Here is a 20,262-nt window from a genome sequence, read left to right on the forward strand (position 1 = left end):
CTTCGAACTATGATATTTAAATGTGAATTCTTTGTTACAACAAATAATTAATCTGCCATAAAAAATAAATAGTGGATATTTTATTCAATTTTTAAATTCCTTCAAAAACAAGAGACATAAAGCTTTTCTCAGAGCTTCTTATCAGGACGCAACAAAAGTGAATCAAAAATTTCTCCGTCGTAAAATTTGACCGATGTTAGATGTACAGGTATGCATGAATGGGATGCTCTTGTATCACAAAAAGATTACGTATCATGATACGTAAGTTTTGTATCAGAAAAGTTGGCCATACCGTATCGAATCTGCTAAACGTTGAGAGACCAGTGGGTTTAGGTTGATTTAGAGAAATGAAAACTATCATTTTTTATATTCATCACTTTTTATAATATATTCATTTTATTTCTTATTGTATAGACTAGAAATTAAAAATACAGAACTACTATACAATGGAAGTAATAGATTATATTTTTTGTAAATACAGAAAACACTAAATAATAGATAAAATTGAGATAATCAACTTGATGTTTCAACTGGATATTTGCTCAAACAAGTAATCATCATTAATTTGTGAAACGAATAATTAAAAAAACGACTCACAGATTTCTGAACAATATATTTGGGAAACATAAAAATATTTGAGGACAAATAGAGATGATAACAAAAGGAAAAATATGTGAGAACTAAATTTTTGCTATTTCTAATAATTTGGAACCATTTCTTCCAAAAAGTGAATTTATTAAGGTATGATAGTAATACTGAATTTTAATTGTAAAGATATAAGGTCCAATTCACACTAATGTGACGTGGCGCTGGCTTTTTGCCACTTCCACGCCACTCCTATATAAACATAATGGTACAATGCAAACTGGAGTGGCGCATTACCACTTTTTTTTTGCATTGAATGTTTATATGCAATTTATAGAAAGTCAGCGTCATGCCACCGCCACGCCACTTCAATGTCAATTGGCCATAACGGCATGTCTGATATTGGGTATCAGAATAGGACTGATCATGTTAAGAGCCCTCAAACGTTTCATGTAAAAAAATTACTTTTCAGACTATCATAGACAACAATATCTAATCGAAGAATCCAATTATATAAAATTTAAGTGTCATTGAAATAATCACTACAAAATAAATTAAAAATTAGATCATGGTTCATGATATTTGAAAGTCCAATATTTATGTACATTACGGTCAGTTTCTACCATCAATATTCACATCGAAATGCTTAGCTGTCAAAGTAAAAACCTTCAATAGAGCAAATAATGGTTCTTAATAAAATGGTAATCATTGATCTCTATTCACCAAGCTTTCTATGATTTATAAGATAGCCTAGTACACTAGGCTTGAAACATTGAAGGAAAAAATAGGTATAAAAACATAATATACTAATTAACATAATATACAAAAACATAATAATAACCAGCAAAACCACAGTTTGAGTGCCGGTGAAGAGTACTAAAACAGAAAACGATAATATTATTTCCAATAGAAAAACTTTGATTCAACAAGGTAAGCTAAACTATAATATTATAACTATACAATTCAATCATGGTGAAGTGGGGAAACACATATTTATACTGTATGTAAGTTTGATGGCAATACTAGAGAAAAAAAATCAAATTGTGTTGTGAATTAGGTGACAAACATTATTGTTGATTTAATCCAATCAATTATTTTTTTTAGTACTTGATTTCTGATGCTATCTAACATTAAATTTTCGGGTAACAGGTTAATCAATTTATTTACTGTCTACGGCATACTATTAGGTCTGTCCTGGAAACACGGTAATTTGATGGCGATCTGAAATTGTAAGCTGGAATGTATGGAGTGAAAGTATTTTTGGATCTATTGATATAGAGTATTAAATGTTTTATATAATTCTTCATAAAGTAAGTGACTGGGATATCGTCTCGGCCTTTGGAGAGCAGCTTTTAGTATGTGCATCTGAATCACACCTATTTTATTGAAATGAGTGTATAAGGCACCCCCCCCAAACCCTTATACCATACTGGAATATGGATTGGGCATAAGCTGAATAGACCATCATCAATAACTTTAAATCTCCAACACTGCTCAATCTGCAGAATTTATGAACAATATATTTCATTTTTTACACATAGAAGGAAAGTATACCCGCTGAAAATTGATTAAGAATTATAAATCAACCGCACAAAATACTCCAATCACTAAAGATGTAAACCTGTGGAGCAGCGAAGGTAGCTTCAAGCTTGAGAGAGCTCCATTTATTCCAATACATTATTTATAACATTCAACTCTCTCAATCTTGAAGCTACCGTCGCTGCTCCACTATGATTGCACCCATAAGTATGATACAGTTGAATTATCTAGTAGGCTACACTGAAGAAGATTGTCACATTTTGTGATCAATAAAAATCTATGAATGACATTCTTTGAGCAAATATCCACGCTATCAGGTAGTAATAACCTGAATTAATTCAGATCGAGGATAGGGGAATGGAATCAATCACTATCACCCTTCACTCACTTCTGCACATTGGCTATTGATAGAAAGTTAAACTTAAAAAAACGATAATAAGTGAAATCATAATCACGCTTCTCTCAGTTCAGTATATTGTGAGAAAGTTCAACTGAATAAAACTACTCGGACTCGTCGGAGCTTAAAATTCGTCGGCGGTAATTTCGATTGGAAGTGGATCGCTTTTTGAAGGAGCCGTCAGTCTGCTCGTCGGAGAGCACATAGATGCCGCTGTCGGGCGTTTCGCCCGCCCGGGATGATGACGGGACAGGGGGTGTCGGTAGGCTGGCGGAAGTGGTGGCGGGACTATCGCTGTCCTCGTCACTTTGTCGCAGTCTCACTTTGGCTGCGGCCAATCCGTTCTCGGCACTCAGTCGTAGTCTCACCTTGGCTGGGGCCGGTCCGTCCTCGACACTCTGTCGTCGTCTCACTTTGGAAGGGCCCGGTGTGTCCTCAGCACTCTGTCGTCGTCTCACTTTGGCAGGGGTCGGTCCGTCCTCCTCTTCGTCATCGTCGGACGAATTGCTGTAGGTGTTGAGCAAGCGACTCAGCAACTGCTTCTTTTCGAAAAGCACAAGACTGTAATCTTTAGTGTCGCTGTTTGACGAGGAACTGTTGTCGTTGTCGTCGTTGACGTCGCTAGCTGTGTTGTTATTATTACTACTCGGACAGGAACTATCTACCGCGTCGTTTCTTCTCCTGGCCACCCGACACAGTTGTGCACGTTTCCTGGCTATCAACCGGACGATAGGATTCGGCGAATGTACGTCTTCCCTCGAATCCTGCTGCAAGTCTTGCGCTCTTCGTTTCCGTCTCTCTCCTGATTCATCATCCTCTTCCTCTTCGGTTGCTTCGGATTCCTCGTCGCCACTGGAGGCGGTACGATCCAGCAGGACGACCGTTTCACTGTGGCTTTTGTCCGAGTCGTCAGAGGTCGAAGTCCAGCACTCAATCTCACGCTGCACCAGCGAGTCGAAGAATGCCATCATTCGCGGATCCTCGGCCGTCGACTCGTTGCTGTAGTCGTGGTCGATTATCTGCAAACACAAATTGTCGAGTTTTCAAAAATACTGAAGCTTCGTGTGTTTTATTGCAAAAATACATTGAACTGCTTCAAGGAGTTTGGTATAAGAGCTTATAATAAGCTTCCTGCACATTTGAAGGAGCTAGAAGTGGGTAATTTTAAGGCTGTTCAGTACACTTTTTATTTTTATTTAAATTGGATAATCATTTTCAATATAATTGTTGAGATCATTATAAGAGTGAGAAAAAGTGGCAACTGAAGCTTTTAAGTGGTCTAATAAGCGAGTTATGGGTTGTTGAAGTGCTAACTTTCTAGATTCCGTTTTCTTTCCAGATCATAAACAGTTTCGACTATATTATTAGAACTTCTCTTATAAATTCAAAAAATGTATCTTTCCAAACTAAAAAATTTTATTCACCATATCGTTCATAAATAAAAAAGTAACATTTTTTTGTAAATTCGATAACTTGTTTATTTTGGCATTAATCGCGAAAAACGCATATTAGAACAAAGCCAATGATATACTGAATGTATTAAAAAAAAAATCGAAACCGTTTATGATCTGGAAAGAAAACAGAGTTTATCACTCCAACAACCCATAACTCGCTTATTAGACCACTTAAAAATTTCAGTTGCCACTTTTTCTCACTCTTATAATGATCTCAACAATTATATTGAAAAGGATTATCCAATTTAAATAAAAATAAAAAGGTATACTGAACAGCCTTAAGAGACCCATAAAAAAGGTTTTAATAGAAACATGTCCATATAGGAAAGAGAAGTTTATAATTTGAGGATATTTTGTTTACTGTTTGTATGCTTTTGTTTGAATTTTATTTCTTTTGTACAAATGTTTTCTGTAATGAAGAAATCTGGAATCTTGAATCAAAGCTTTGTAAAAGCAACGAGATATAACATGATCCTGAACCCCTCAAACGATGAAAGAGTGGCTGGTGTGGTAGGGGTGAGAGGTAATAATGACTCTCTTACACACATCTTCCCCTCTCACTCTGCATGCATACGGCCAGTATAGAGAATGTTCAAAGTGAGGGAACCGGCTGCAGAGAACAATCTGACCAAACTCTAAATCCCTCACTAAAATATCACAGTTGAGTCTTCTATGTTGGGAGCAAAAGGTACATGTTATAGCTGCCTCTATGATTAGAGCATAATCGATTTGCAATGGTTGACATGTAAACACCAAAACAGCTAGTAACTTGAAACTTTTGTGTGCCGAAATTATTATAGTGTTATTATCTATTTATTCAATGACACACAAAACACAATTCAATAAAATGATAGGGGAAGGACCATCATGCACAGCCCAAAACTGTTTCTCTCCCGAATACACTAAGTCCAAAAAGTAGGTTATGTTTCATTCACTTTTGAATTTGAGTTCAATTTCATTAAAAACAAACGATTACACAGAATACTTATTACAGTGTAGCCAAATTCATCAAGGAGCATACGTTCACACACCTCAGATAGAGGTGCCTCTCAAAGGGTGCAAACAGTGGAGGGGCTTGAGAGTGTTTAATGTACTGCATGTCAAGGTCTATAGATAGAGGTCACGACACCAATGTTATATCAAAATATTCTACACTGAATATAAATCTGAGTACCCTTTTAAACTAGTAGTTCTGTGAACAGTAGACCTCACGCAGTATTCTCATCCACAAGTACCTGAATGAAACTATAGACCTTATGGAAATACAGCAATAGACTGGCTTCTCCACACATCTGTGTAATCACTTGTCAGCTGATTTATGATGAATAATTCTATAGTCTGAGTTTTACTCTTATATTGGCGTATGAAGGAGGCTCCTTTTTCCTTTTATATTATCCTTGAAATGCAAAATTTCCAAAAACTTTGTATATACGTCGACGCGCAATTAAAAAATGAACATACCTGTCAAATTTTATGAAAATCTAATACCGCGTTTCGCCGTAAATGTGCAACATATAAACATTCAAACATTAAGAGAAATGCCAAACCGTCTACTTGAATCTTAGACCTCACTTCGCTCGGTCAATTATTTAAACACGAAATGTTTCAGATACTAATGCCATTTTCAAGTAGCCGAAACATGTCGTGAGAAAATAATTTAAAAATGGTATTCAGATTTATATTAAAGGTAGAGAAAAAAGACAAAACACTAAAGAAAAAAGACAAAACACTAAATATACTACTGTTATGTTAAACACTCAAGTTTGAAGCTACTTTCACCGTTCCACTGTATTTGCACGCAAAGTGAAACAGCGAAAAAGTGTATAGGAACGGAGCGGCGAGGGTTCTTCAATATTGAGAGTGTTGAATGTAATGCATGTATTTAAATGGTGGCAAATAAAGGAACAGTATGTTTTGACCCATTTCCATACATGCATCACTTTAACACTCTCAAGCTTGGAGATACCTTCGCCGCTCCACTATGTAAGCAGACTTAACATACAGCTAAAGGTGCGTACAGATATACGCGCCTCCAACACGCTCCGCACTCGCTCCGATCATGAACGTTACGGGAGATGATAGCTCTTCTCGCGTTCCACTCTTGCTCCCATAATAAAAATCAATCACGTCATAATAAAAATCAATCAATCCCCGGTCGATCATCAATCGATCTGCTCGAGTGACGTTCGATTGCGGAACAGAGCAAAAGTCTGTACGCACCTTTAGAGCTTCAACATCAAAACTGAATGGTTTGAAACTTACTGAGACTACAGATATATATACTACATGAGACTACAAGGGCTCATGTGAGCTTAATCATTATAAAGAAAAATGTATCTAATGATGACTTTTTCATCAACTGGTAACGTTATAAGAACAGCAGTTTTGCTAAAAGAAAATTTTCTTCAATTTAATTTGATAAATCATAATGGTGCTCTGATGATACTCGTTTCTGAACGAGTATATTATAGAGCAGGCAGAATTTCAATAGTACTGGCTTTTGTACCATTATGACTTTAGTTTCACTGATCAGAACATGATTTGTGTATAATGCAATGTAAAATAAATAACTGATTCGAGTTCCTTAAACTGTAGTTATTGATCTATTATTCCAGAAAAGATCACAGATTAAAGTGTTGACTAACTTGGAAATTGAGATCAATTTATTTATTTGATTTATATCAATAACTAAAGATTTAAAGAAAATTTTGTTGTATGCCTAACCAACTTTGCTTATAGGTTACAATAATAAACTTGTGATAATTCTAATAGAACTAAAATGGATCGATAATAATTATAACACACCTGTCCGCCTCGGTAGACCAGACTCAAATATTCGGCATGTGAGAAGACTTTTCTCTTCTTTTTTACAACTGATTCTTTCGTCAGTCCTCCGGAGCAGTAAGGTAGTGGAAACGGACTCCATATCTAAGTAATAGGACACATCGATTATTACAAATATTTTGTTGACACAAAAATACATTTCTAACTGAATAACATTTCAACTTGAAACTGAAACGGACACAATACCTAAGTAATAAAACTAGAATTTCCACATCAATTATAAATATTTTGGAGAGTTATTTTCGACAATAATTTAACCAACTTGAAACGAAAAACATGCAAGGGGAAGATGGTGTAAAATTAGAGAGAATAAGTAACAACGTTTATCCACACAGGCTTAAAATGATGAGTAATGCTTTTGAATGTTATCTGTATTTTTACATTTGAGTAGATACGGTATTGGATTAATTACCTACACCGACAGCATTCAAAACGAGATCAAAGGAAAAGCATTTAAAAGTTATGCGGTGAAAAATAATTATGTAATAGTAATAAAAGATCCTCAAATATTAAATAATACAAAGTAAAAGACAAATTGAACTCATGCTACGCATATTTTTCGATCCGAATTGAATGGGATTTTCCGGCTCTATCCGGCCGAACTATAATTAGTCGAGCTGAGACAACACAGTGTTCCTACCCTAAAATTGTTTCATTGTCTTGTTTTTGCTCTTTGAAGTTGTTCTGTTTTATAAAGTTTTAAAGATGGACAATGAAAAGTTGATAAGTTTGGTTCAAGAGCATGTTCCATTGTGAGATATGCGAGACAAAAGATAAATCATCGTCATGATGTTCAAAGGAATCTGTGGACAAAGATTGCTGAACAAATCGGATCGGAAGGTAAGATTATTGTAATGAATAATTTATTTAGTGGATATTAGTTTATTCAATTTTCAAAATCTCAATATAACCATTGTTTATGAGAAATTTGATAAAAATTTAAACAATTTTAAAAATATTTTATTCTATTCAAAATACCAGCCAACAAATATTTTTGATCTGCAATTCAAATCTGAAACGCGTGATCTGGAGTCAGCCATTTTTGATAGCCGCTCAGCTGATATAATTGTTACAACTTTAGCCGATAGATAGCGCAATCGGCAGTGCCAATCAGCCGACCGGTTTTTAGGTTTTAGATTTTAGGTTATGTTGTTAGGAAACATTTTCACCAATACGTAAGTTTTTAAAATGATTTTATTTGCAGTTTCTATAAAAAAATGTAGATGGAGGAAAAATGTTGTGTACATCACGAGCGAAAATACTTTTTCTCCCTCAGGAAAATTGTTGCCCTCGGCTTTGCCTCGGGCTTCAAACTTTTTCCCACAGGGAGAAAAAGTCGTACTTTTCACTCTTGATATACAAATAACTATCAATGGTAACTGCTCAACATTATCTGGTAGTAAATTAAACATTCGAATTTGTAGGTACTTATGACTTTTCAGAGTTTTAGTCAATCTAACTGTAGGCCTAGTTATATCATCCCTATGTCTAGTGTAATGTCACAATAAAACTGCAATATAGACGAGACATTTATTTTTCCCCTACCAGAAGTTGGATGATGTTACAAAATACAAATATTATACAGCCCATCATAGCTGATAAAACAATCGAAACACATTGGAGCTAGGCTCTGCAATGTCTTGTCTCTAGACTCAATTGACGTCCACACTATGAAAATATCGTGCAACATGTCTACTTCGCATAAAGTCTGTCAGGAAACCATTAGGGTCAAGCCATGCGAAGCGTTTTCATACAAATCGGCAGGGCAGAAAGCTCTCCGATTGGCTGATTATCATGTGATTCCCGAACGCCAACCCAATCAGTCAATCGGAGAGTTTCCTGCCTAGCCGAATCGTCTGAAAACCCGCTTCGAATGGCTCAGCCCTTATAGACCGGCGGTTTTGTCACACATCCGGCCCATAGACGAGGATTGGTCTACAATCTGAGACACGTCTCTGAGACCAAAATCGCGCAACAACTCTCAAGGTTTTCAAACACGTGTAACTAGGAGTACGTCTTCGAAAAACGCAGCCGTCCAATCTTGCCATTGAAGACATATTTCTAGCTACACGTAGATGGGTGTGTGACGACCTTAAGGGTCGTATTTCTACTAGGGATGGGTATCGATACATCGATGTTTCAACATCAAACATCGATGTTTACTGTTCGATGTTTTTCACTTATCGATGGTTTTACCTAGACATCGGTCATCCGATGTTTTTCCCAACTAAAATGAATTTTTCATTTAGGCTCTCTGTATTTTTATGTGAGACTGTTTGATACTCTTGAAGATTTACATAACTTCTGTAGCTCTTGTCAAGGTTAGATACTTATTTAGAATTAAATAAGAGGTCGGATTCTTCGTTTTTTAGGAAGAAAAAGTTTTTTCTTATTACAAGTGCTTTCCTCAACATACGTTTAACACCAATTAATCTAGCTCTGGAATAGAGGTCCTCGTATTGTATGGAGTGTAGATATCCATCTAAAAAAACGTTAATCATTTCCATTACCTAAATAAAACTATCAGGTATTGAATGAATACGATATGAGTAACAATGATTGCTAAAATTAGCTTAGGATGAAATTCCAGACAGAATCTTCAAGGATATCCCGAGAGGTTTCTGACTTGACTGTGAAGATGACAAATCTTGTAAACTACCTATAATAGAGTTGATGTATCTTTCTAGTCACAACCTGACTTCAATTATTCGAAAAACTGTTACTTGAATACCACAAGTCAAAATTGCTGTAATTCCAGTTAGTAACTGTTAAAATATTGGAACAATAGCTCCAGATAAAATTGTAGTCACTTTAGAAGTTGTTTTGTACTATTAAGTATTTCGAGATTATGAAAAAATATACCAATGAATCAATCAACTTCCAAAATAATTGAGTTATATCTATACAAAATAATAAACTAATACTCTGTAAGCTTATTAACAGAAGTGTTGTGGGTTCAATCAAATTGATTTCGCCCCGTTTTATCATTTTTATCAAGAATAAGTGTAAAGTATCATATACTGTACATTGTATCATTTTCACTTTATTAATACTAATAAAAATCTATTCATTCATCGTTTCTGATGCTTTTGAGTATTTATTTATTCAAAATTATTTAATTTTGAGATAAAAATTCCTAAGTGAAAAAAGAAAATGGTAGCTATAAGGATAACCGCTGAGTTTTGGACACTTCAAATACGACATTTGTAGTCTCCTATCATCCAGGAACAATACCCTAGAATGTTCGACACTACTTCTGAAATACTCTGTATAATAGTCTCCGTAGTATCATCCGTAAATGTACGGCGATGCGTCGATGTTTAAAACATCGATGTTTACTGTTCGATGTTTTTCACTTATCGATGTTAAGATGAAAAAAACATCGATGTTTTGTCTTTCGATACCCATCCCTAATTTCTACCCTACACTGAAATAGATTTTCAAAAAACGTAGCCCTCCTATCTCCCAATATAGAAAGCTACGCTACGCTCATGTGAACGGGACATAGCTTGGATTTAACATTCAGAGATAGGACCTATTTCAGTGTAGACATAGAGAAACAATAGCATAAGTAGATATCCTATGGTATAGGGCGATTATGTCGCAACTTTTACTGTTATCTCAAGCCGGTAGCCCACGTAGTTCTTTCCCGTGAAACTGCGTGACGCTAGTAGTCACTCTTATTGTGCTGTTCATAAGGTGCGTACAGATATACGCGCCGCAAACATGAGCAATTCACTTTTAATCAGCTGATGCCAAGCTTTTTATATCTGTATCTTACCTTTTCTATAAAAATACAGATAAAGTCAGCTTATTAAAAGTGAATTGCTCATGTTTGCGGCGCTTATATCTGTATGCACCTTTACACTCTCATCCTGACAAATAGTAAAAATCGACAGTAATCGGCTTGGGTTAACAGTAAAAGTTGCAACATAAACGCCCTATACCATATGATATCTACTTACGCTATTGTTTCTATTTGGTGTATCGTAGCTAAGTGAGAAAAGACCCTCAAGAAAAGTGGAATGAATTGAATACGTGCCTTTGTTTCGTTTGTCGTTGTCCGTCTCCGGCACCTTCCACATGTAAAGATTGAAGTCGTCCGACCCTGACAGCACATACTCGTCGTCACGACCGGCGAAGCAACAGCTCTTCATGGTGCACGAGTTGAAGTAGCCCGGGTGGTCGAACTGAGCGATCGGCGAGGGAGAGTGCACCGGAAACAAGATGGCGGGCAACCGGCGTCGCAGTGCCAGCAGCCGGCTTCCGTTTCCGCTCCAGCGCACCGCCATGCAGCCGCGTTTGTCGCTGCCACTTCCGCTGACGCCTCCGCCCCATTTCAGCAGTGCCCTGGACATGCAAACACAAACCATGAAGATATCATTCAATTTCAATTAACTATTAGGGCCAGACCATATTAAAGCCTAGGTTTCTCTGAACCACGCAGCGTCATTGCGTGATGCGGGATGCGCGATGACGTAATCACGCAAAAGTCTGCTGCAGCTATTGCTAGGGAACAAATAGAATGGAATGAAATTTCACTAGTAATTCAATTGTTTCAAAAATAACAATGTTTTTGTAACCCGAATAAGCCAACTCATTAATAGATAGCAAACTATAATTTCAGCACAAATTTATATACATACTTCAACACCATAGTATTAGGCTTAGTTTCAACTTGATTCATTCACTATTTTTTTCAATTTTTCATAATTTTGTCAAATTTCACAATACATCCCCATATCCCCACTGGATACGACACTGGTTATTATTTAATACAACTGTAACTATGGAATCCAATGTTGCATTGAATCCAAATGAATCCAATAGCATTGTCAATACACCAAACCAAACAGCCAAATCAGCCATTAGCCGTTTTCACACCGATATCTCGCCGACACAACAAGACAGGACAGAATTTACTCTGATGGACAGTATTAGTTTTCATTTACAAAATTCATTAGTAGTTTTTCTTTATTATCCTCTTCGTCCAGCATCAAAACTACAGAAACGTGTCATACATCTATGTTTTCCATGACTGAAAATATGATCGCGCGCTGCGAGGTTGGTGCCAGAGAAAACACCCGCTTTTCTATCACGCACGCGTGATTTCCGCGTATCACTGATGACGCATCACGCAATAACGCTGCGTGGTTTAGAGAAACCTAAGCTTAATCGTTTTTAAGACAGTGTTTTTTGAGTCGGCAGGGTAGAAACTCTCTAATTGGCTGATTGGTTTGGCGTCTGCAAAATCTCTTGATAATAATCAAGAAATGTGGTCTGTGTGTGTGCTTAATATGGTCTGGTCCTTAAATATATACAAACATTACAATCAATACTTCTAAATAAATAATCAAGTTGTAAATAGTCTGTTATTCTTTTCGGTCTCAAAATGTTATAGCTTTTCAAAGTTTGAAATTTTCTGAATATTTGTAATTGATTTAATTCAATTTAGAAGTATTTTCTTTAATTTTGGCAAATTTAAAAATTATTTTTGTGTGTTTTGAATTGTAAATTAAGTGTTTAACTGAAGAATGTTGAAGTGACACATAGCCTAGCTACACTTTTGTATAAATTCGAATTGAAACCATTTTGGATGAGCCCGTGGTACTTTTCTGTAAGTTGTGTAATTCTGAATAATTAAATAAATAAATACTATAGTGAATCAAACATCACATATTATTATTCGTTGTATTATACAACGAATATTGTATTATTTAGAAGAAAAATAATAAGTGAAAAAACAAAATGGCCGATGTGTGAGTAACTTCTGGACAATTTAAATATAATATTTAGATACGTTTTTTACTCAGGAACAATGCCCTAGAGTATTGGTTGGGAGTTCGTAAACACCCTATATAAATATTGGATTCCGACTGGTTATGACACTTTAAAATGTTGATATAAGGAAAAAGAAGCAGATCTAATTTTGTCGCCTAGAACCAATACTATCCTATCGCAAAATGAGTTGATCTGGTGCGTACTTATTAGGAATCCTACTGTCCCACAGGCAGGCTCCCTCCTTTGCATTAGCAGTTGCTAGTAGCCTGGGCTCGACCGGATTGTGCATAACTCCATGGTAAGCTGAGGTCGACTTGTTCAGTAGAAATGGCCCTGAAAAATCAAATTCAATATGCAGAAACACATTAAAAAATCACTGATTAAAAAGACTCTTTATGTCAAACCACAAATTTATTGAAAATTGAGATACCGGTTTTGGTTGTTATACCATTATCAATCTCTGGTAAACTTCATGTCAAACCACAAATTTATTATTATTATTATTATTATTATTATTATTATGTTTGTTTCTGTCCATAATGTGAACCACATTGGATGGTCACAGATAGACAAGTCATTAAAAATGAAAGAAAAAGCATGCACTCAAGGCAAGAGCAGGCATCAAGTAAAATACCGCTCCAAAGCAGCACTCTCACAACTGAAAAACTCATTCAGCGCATAAAACGGGAGATCCTCAAGGAACAGCCTCAACTTTCTCCTCAGGCTTGCCAGTGGCAGAGTCCCCGCTGTAATGGGTAGCTTGTTGATGATCTTTCCCACCATGTAAGCCGAACTAACCTGCGTTCTCCCAAGCCTGCAATACGGGAGGTCGAGCCTATTCCTATTACGGGTATTATGCCCATGGACATCACCCCTTGTAGGCAGGACACCCACCTCCCCAACTGCCCCAATCACAGACCTGAAAATGAAGAGGCCAACCACAGTCAAAATACGCTGCTTAACAAAGAGTGGCCTACAAGGGGCTATGTATCCAGCACCACACAGAATTCTCACAGCCTTTTTTTGTAGCAGCAAGACAGCCCCCACCTCAGCAGCTCCACCCCAGAGTGTAATGCCATATGACATCACACTGTGGAAGAACGCATGGTAGCTCATACGGAGATATGCCTCGGGAACACAGCTCTTCAGGCTCCTCAGCAGAAACAGGACTCTGTTCAACCTGCAGCAGACACTCTGTATATGCTCCCTCCAAGAAAGTTTCCTATCAAGATGGAAGCCCAAGAGCTCTACAGGAGGGAACTCATACTGCATCCCATTCCTAAGGCTGAAGACAATGGTTTGTGTCTTTTCAATGTGTATTAACCCAACCCGGTATCTCGATTTTTAATAAATTAGTGGTTTGAATTTGATTGTTTGATATCTTGTCTATTTCTCAGAATGAATAACTACCACAATATCACCCTCACAAATACTCAAATAGTTATTCATATTTATATTTTTACGAACTTGATTCAATAAATCTGGTTCAACTACCGTCTATAAAAATCAAATTTGCCTTACGAAATATGTTTACAATTGAATACAGATTACAAAATTTAAAATTTTATAATAACAAGTATAATTCATAATTGCGAATGATATTGTATGTATAGGAATTTAATTTGTTGGTTTCCTATGTTGAAATTGATTAAACGAAACTAGATGAATGATGAAATATTTTTAATGTTGGAATGACAAAATTGAACTCTGGATGAAATTTGAAATAAACTGTTACAAGTGATCAACAAACTATGCTCGTTGAAAACATCACAGGTGGCAATCATATGATTCGCCACATATGTATCTATATAAATAAAAGCGAAATGGCACTCACTCACTGACTGACTGACTAACTCACTCACTCGCAGAACTAAAAATCTACCGGACCAAAAACGTTCAAATTTGGTAGGTATATCAGTTGGCCCTTTAGAGGCGCACTAAGAAATCTTTTAACTCTAAGGGTGGTTTTTAAGGGTTTAAAGTTCGTCTTTTAGCATGTATATTCTTCTTATTCTCTTAATTATAATTGAAAAATGTCCATACATGTTAATATATAGAACTATAATCTAGAGAGAGTACCTCTTCGAAACAGTTGTTAACTGGTAACTAAATTAATAATTTTGTCAGGTTGGCATTAAGTTGAGTTGACTTTGTTAGGTTGGCACCAAGTTGAAGATTGAAATGCATTTATCGCGGAAAAATTGATTGGGCACTGCTACTTCAATCAGAGCTATCCCTGGGAATATTATATTACTAGCCGTCCGGCTCGCTTCGCTCGCCATATCAGTTTAGCCAGACGTTTAGTCTGGATCCCCGACTGGATCGTCCTAACATATGATAAAAATGCTCAAACGAAAAATGCAGGCGAGCGAAGCGAGCCTGCTGATCTTATTCTTGGACGATCCAGTCGGGAGTCCAGGGGGCGGAGCCCCTTGGCTAGACGGATATGGCGAGCGAAGCGAGCCTGACGTCCAATCAATGTATAAATAAATGAATAAATAATTTTTTAACATAATAATATACTAATTAGGCGAAACCAGCAAAACCACAGTTTGAGTGCCGGTGACGAGTACCAAAACAGAAAACAATAAAGCTGCTTTTACACCAAAGTTATTAACAAAATGTTAATAACTTAATTTTTATAGATTCTATTAGATTGAACATAACTCATCATACACATGATGAACATATGGGTTTGTCAAGTTCCGTTCAATCTAATAGAATCCATAAGGATTAAGTTATTAACATTTCTTTGCTGTAAAACCATCTTAATATTATTTCCAATAGATGATTGATCAATAAGATAAGATTCACATATCATATTAATGGATTTAAACAATTTCAATAATATTAAGACATACACGTGATAAAATGTCTCTAAAAACTTTAGTAAAAAATAACTTCAATAATATAAATGAAAATCTCTAGGATCACTCAATTCTAAAAAAGTTATACCCAGTCATTTGAATCATTCAAAATCAGGTCAAGAGCATAACTTTATCGTACTTAATACACAGAGACCTGTAGTCTAGTAGGGGGTTTCCTCTATATCTTATTGTACTGTACTCAAACTATAATTTTTTAGACTTCACAAGTCGGTTCCATCAAAGGTGCCAGACATTTTCAACATAAATGTAGGCGTCACGGTGCTTCAGCCTACTCCATTTTATTAATCAATGATTTTCTCTTATCTACCTATATAATTATTTTACTTTATTAATTTTCTGTTTTTTTTTTCTCTTAAATTTTCATATTAATTAAAACTTTTACAATATTTTCATTTATAAATAAACCCTTAGTTTAATTAATGAAATTAACGTTTTGGTAGAGAGTAAGTGGGAAGGATATTTTTAATATTCTTTCCGTAGAATGGACATTGATATGTCCAAAGCTCCGCCAATTTATGTAGATGCATAACAATATAATTATCTATAGTTATTATATTACAAATTGCTTTTTCATAATCATATACAGTTTAATTAATGAAATTAACGTTTTGGTAGAGAGTTAGTGGGAAGGATATTTTTAATATTCTTTCCATAGAATGGACATTGATATCTCCAAAGCTTCGCCAATCAATTTATGTAGATGCATAACAATATAATTATCTATAGTTATTATATTACAAATTGCTTTTTCATATCATATACAGTTCAATAATTATTTTCTTAGTCTATATTATGTAAATTCATCTATAATTTTGCTGTATTGTAAGCTATTGTATATATAAGTGTTTAAGCCAGTATATATTGTAATCTACATAAATAAAGTACTCAATCAATCAATCAATCAATCATAGTGGAGGTAAACCTTCAGTCAGGAACAAAATGTAGTCGAGCGGCGAAGCTCAAGAGTGTTGAATGTAATTTATGTATTCAAATGATTCTATACATGCGTCTCCATCATTGAACCACCAATTAAATACTTGCGTTGCATGCAACACTCTTAGGCTACCTTTGCCGCTCCACTTTGTTTTCACCCTAAGATACTGTAATTATACCATGAAAAACGATAATTACCAGAGCTCGCGGGTTCCCTGATGTCGTAGATAGAGATGCTGCCATCATCACACGCACTGGCAAAAACAAAATCGTTGGTGGGGTCCACAGATAAGCCATAGACAGGATTCAGGTGGCGAAACACATCGACTGGTTCTCCACTGGAACAACACCCACCCACATGAAGAGTTTACATAATTGAAAATAAAATATTAACTATTTTGAAGTTTGAGGAAAAGGAATTCAAGAAGATTAATATTTATAAATGCCACTGTTTAGGAGGTTTGAATTTTGAAAAAGATGGAGGTCCGAAAACAAAAACAATGTATTACAAATGGCGGTATGCGTTACATGTTGAGCCGAGAAATCGCAACTGAAACTGCTCCCTCTTGAAGCTGAGCTTCTCCCACCACAGAAGACAGGTAGAGGGGGACTACATAGTACAATATACTTTACTCTGTCTAAGAATGAGAAAGAAATGGGGTAATGTCTATTTTTTTCAACAGCCACAATTATGCTAGTTTTAGTTTCACTTTCAGCTAGTGACTAGTTTTTTGTGGTCGAAAGGTGCAACTTAATACTGTATGCAATTTTACAGGAAAATTAGGAGCAAATAGGCCCGGACGAATAAATTGAAGTAAATTCGTATGGCTTTTTGTCGGTGGGGGAGTCCCAAGCGGAAAGATTCCACATTCAGTATATTCAGTCTATGACCGGCAGTCGCCAGACAGACTTCGTCATAATATGAAACAATTACTACACAAATAACTAGAGATGGCTGCAAATAGGTTGTTTCGTGTGGCTCTGTAGATAGACTGCAATACCAAATTATGAAACAATCCCAAACTGGTCTACAAGTCCACTGGTCTCATCATTTCTCAGTTGGTTGATGAGTTTTCCATCTACCAGCCTACGAAACTTCCTATACTCCAGCTCACGAAGACGAATCGGCAGTCTGCTGACTTGACCTGAATATATAATCTAAACCTTCGATGGGCATTACGACTGTCATACTCCAGCCAGGACCGACATTTTAAACTTAAGTTAAAAATATTCTTACGTTTGTATGTCGTGAATGATGACTTGTTCATCATTGCCAGCTGAGAAAAGTCGTGTGTTTTTACTGTCGTATCCCAAGCAGAAGATGTTGCTCACATGTTGCGCGCGCATTTCTTTTGGCTTTGAAATGCCCTGTAGAGCTTCCTGTACATTCCATAATAGCACCCTTTGATCGTCTCCCCCTGAAAAATATAATTAATCAACTTAGTTTAAAACACCTTGAGAGTCCTGCTTCACCAACATTTATTCCAGCTTTTGATAAACAATGTTTTAAAACATTAGTAAAAGCAGGCCTGAAAGTAATTGTTCACTATGTAGGCTAATCAATGACAACAATCAACAGACCAAATTCAACAATAAAGTTGAGAGATTGATAAGATACGCTACCATACTTAGGTACTTGAAAAAGAATTCAACACATCCAAATCCGTATATCTAGCCTTCTAGTCGTGACCCTATTTTTTTCTGACGTTAGTCGTGATCATGGGTCCCAGGGACCCGCTTCTTCCATATTGAATATCTCAATATATTTCAAGATATAATGTTATTCTATGATTCTATTATATGAAGCAGAAGTCGATCTTCATTATAATTATAAAAATAAATGTATAAAACCTTACATTTTTAAGGTAGTGGAAGGTAACGTTTGGTTATTATTTCATATAAAGTGAACAAAAAATAATAATGATGAATACTATGATGGATCTTACATGCAACACTAATAGAAAGATGGGAAAAAATTTGGAAGGTCAAAGTTCACTTTTAGGGTAGTTTTTACCCTACCCTCAAGTTCATGTTGCACAATCTTTGCAAAACTTATGAAATTATAGTGCTGAATATTATTAGAAATCCTAAAAACTACATGAAACACTACTAAAAACATGAAAAAATGGAAAAAGCTACGTTAGCGTGACCCTTGGGTCCCAGGGATCCAAAAGCGTCATTTCACGAAAAAAACAATTCACAGAGCACTAACACTCTACATCAAGTTTAAATGTCTACTGACATGAATTTACATGGGCCACAAATCACAATAGACAAAGCAAACAGAAGCAAAATTATAACTAAAACAAAAATTGGCCGGGTCCCTGGGACCCGCGGGGTCACGACTAGAAGGCTAGCTAACACATATAGATTAATTTATACACAAGTTACCTAACAAATTGAGTGGTTATTAAAAATTTATATGATAGAAAATTTTTTACAAGAAACTAATTTACCTACTTATAGCAGCTTTGTTGTACCTAACACAATAATGTCCAATATTATTTATAAACAAAAATTAAAGTTTTATATTATTTGATAATAACCTCTATAACTAGCATCAAATTAATGAAAAACATTCAACCATGAAGGTTTATCACGTTATGGAAGTCAGCAAACTATAGGCTAAAATATTTCATTGGTTATTCTAAATAATTTACCAACATGACATCACACATGCAATTAAAAATGTTATAATTAAATCTTTTTCAATTTTATTGATAAAAAGATAATCTAGATTAACAACTTAATATTGAGGAAAGAAGATTGAAAAAGACACCCTTACCCGAGACAAGAAATTGTCCACCATTCAAAAATTCTACAGCATTAACACAGCCATAATGTGATATCAAATCTTTATTGAAGAAATTTTTAGCATTTCTAAATCTATCGTTCACTATTTTGGCATTAAGTTTATAATAATCATCTCTATATTCTCTTTTTAATAGATTATCGATAAAAGTGGACGGCATTAACTTGTGCATAATGTAGAGCTAAAAATGAAAATATTTCAATATCGCATTACAGAGATTTGATATGTAATTTAGCATAGAACTCTCGGTCATTTGTCACTGAATGTATTTAATACCCAAAAACACAGTATTTGATAATGAATTTTAATAAAAACTGAAAACACAAATAGCAATTGCAGGTAGCGTTCAACAGATCACGAAAAGTACTACACAGTACCGTGTTGAGTACAGAGAAGAAACAGAAAGCAGAAACAGCTCAGACGTTCCTCCTGTCTGACTTGTCCAAATCATATGGCGATGCCGCACTAGAGCATACTGGGAAATTACTTTTTGACAGATACAGTGATACGCAACGTTTTGAAAAAAATGATACGCAACGGCAATTTATGGCGTTGCAAATTATATTATCAAGTCGTTGTCCGTCTGTGTGTATGTTCGACAATAGCTTTTGAAAGATTCTATCAATTAGCTTAAAATTTTGAACGCATATTCTTTGATCCTTTTTACAGATAGAGTTTGTTGGACAACAAAATTTACCATTTCCTTTGTCCTGTTACAAAAAATAACATTGAAAGTGAATAAGAAAACAACATGTTGTGATTCATCATTCAAGGCCGTTTGCATGCACAGTCAAAGTTTAAACTGAATTCAATCAGCTGGTGGCTTGGACTCAAAATAAATCACATTATAACGAATGAACGGGACTTGATATGGATTTAATCCAGTTTAAGATGGAATTTAGTTTAAACTGACACTGCAATTGAAGTCAGCTGAAGAATTCATTGAATGCAATTGCAATAGTTTTTCCATTCATTCACTCATAACATCATCTGAGGATATTTGGGAGCTATCACAAAGACAGTCCTTAA

At 35.5% G+C, this 20,262-nt stretch overlaps 1 protein-coding gene across 1 annotated transcript; it reads right to left on the minus strand.

Moving 5' to 3' along the window:
- Positions 1-789: 789 nt before the first annotated feature.
- On the minus strand, positions 790-19,695 carry LOC111043918 (DDB1- and CUL4-associated factor 5). Its single transcript, XM_039427105.1, has 7 exons — positions 19,207-19,695; positions 17,659-17,839; positions 16,620-16,759; positions 12,804-12,933; positions 10,773-11,169; positions 6,781-6,903; positions 790-3,540 (listed from the first exon to the last, which is right to left on the minus strand). Exons 1-7 carry the CDS (start codon positions 19,403-19,405, stop codon positions 2,626-2,628), a joined length of 2,085 nt encoding a protein of 694 aa, XP_039283039.1. The 5' UTR covers positions 19,406-19,695; the 3' UTR covers positions 790-2,625.
- Between the last annotated feature and the right edge of the window lie 567 nt (positions 19,696-20,262).

This window comes from Nilaparvata lugens, chromosome 4 (genome assembly GCF_014356525.2).
Source record: "Nilaparvata lugens isolate BPH chromosome 4, ASM1435652v1, whole genome shotgun sequence".
NCBI lineage: Eukaryota > Metazoa > Arthropoda > Insecta > Hemiptera > Delphacidae > Nilaparvata > Nilaparvata lugens.

Coding starts and splice junctions, on each gene's coding strand:
- LOC111043918 (XM_039427105.1), bottom strand. CDS start 19,405: ATGCACAAGTTAATGCCGTCCACTTTTATCGATAATCTATTAAAAAGA. Junction 16,760..17,658: donor ATCATTCACGACATACAAAC/GTAAGAATATTT, acceptor GTGTTGTTCCAG/TGGAGAACCAGTCGATGTGT. Junction 11,170..12,803: donor GACAGTAGGATTCCTAATAA/GTACGCACCAGA, acceptor TTGCATGTCCAG/GGCACTGCTGAAATGGGGCG.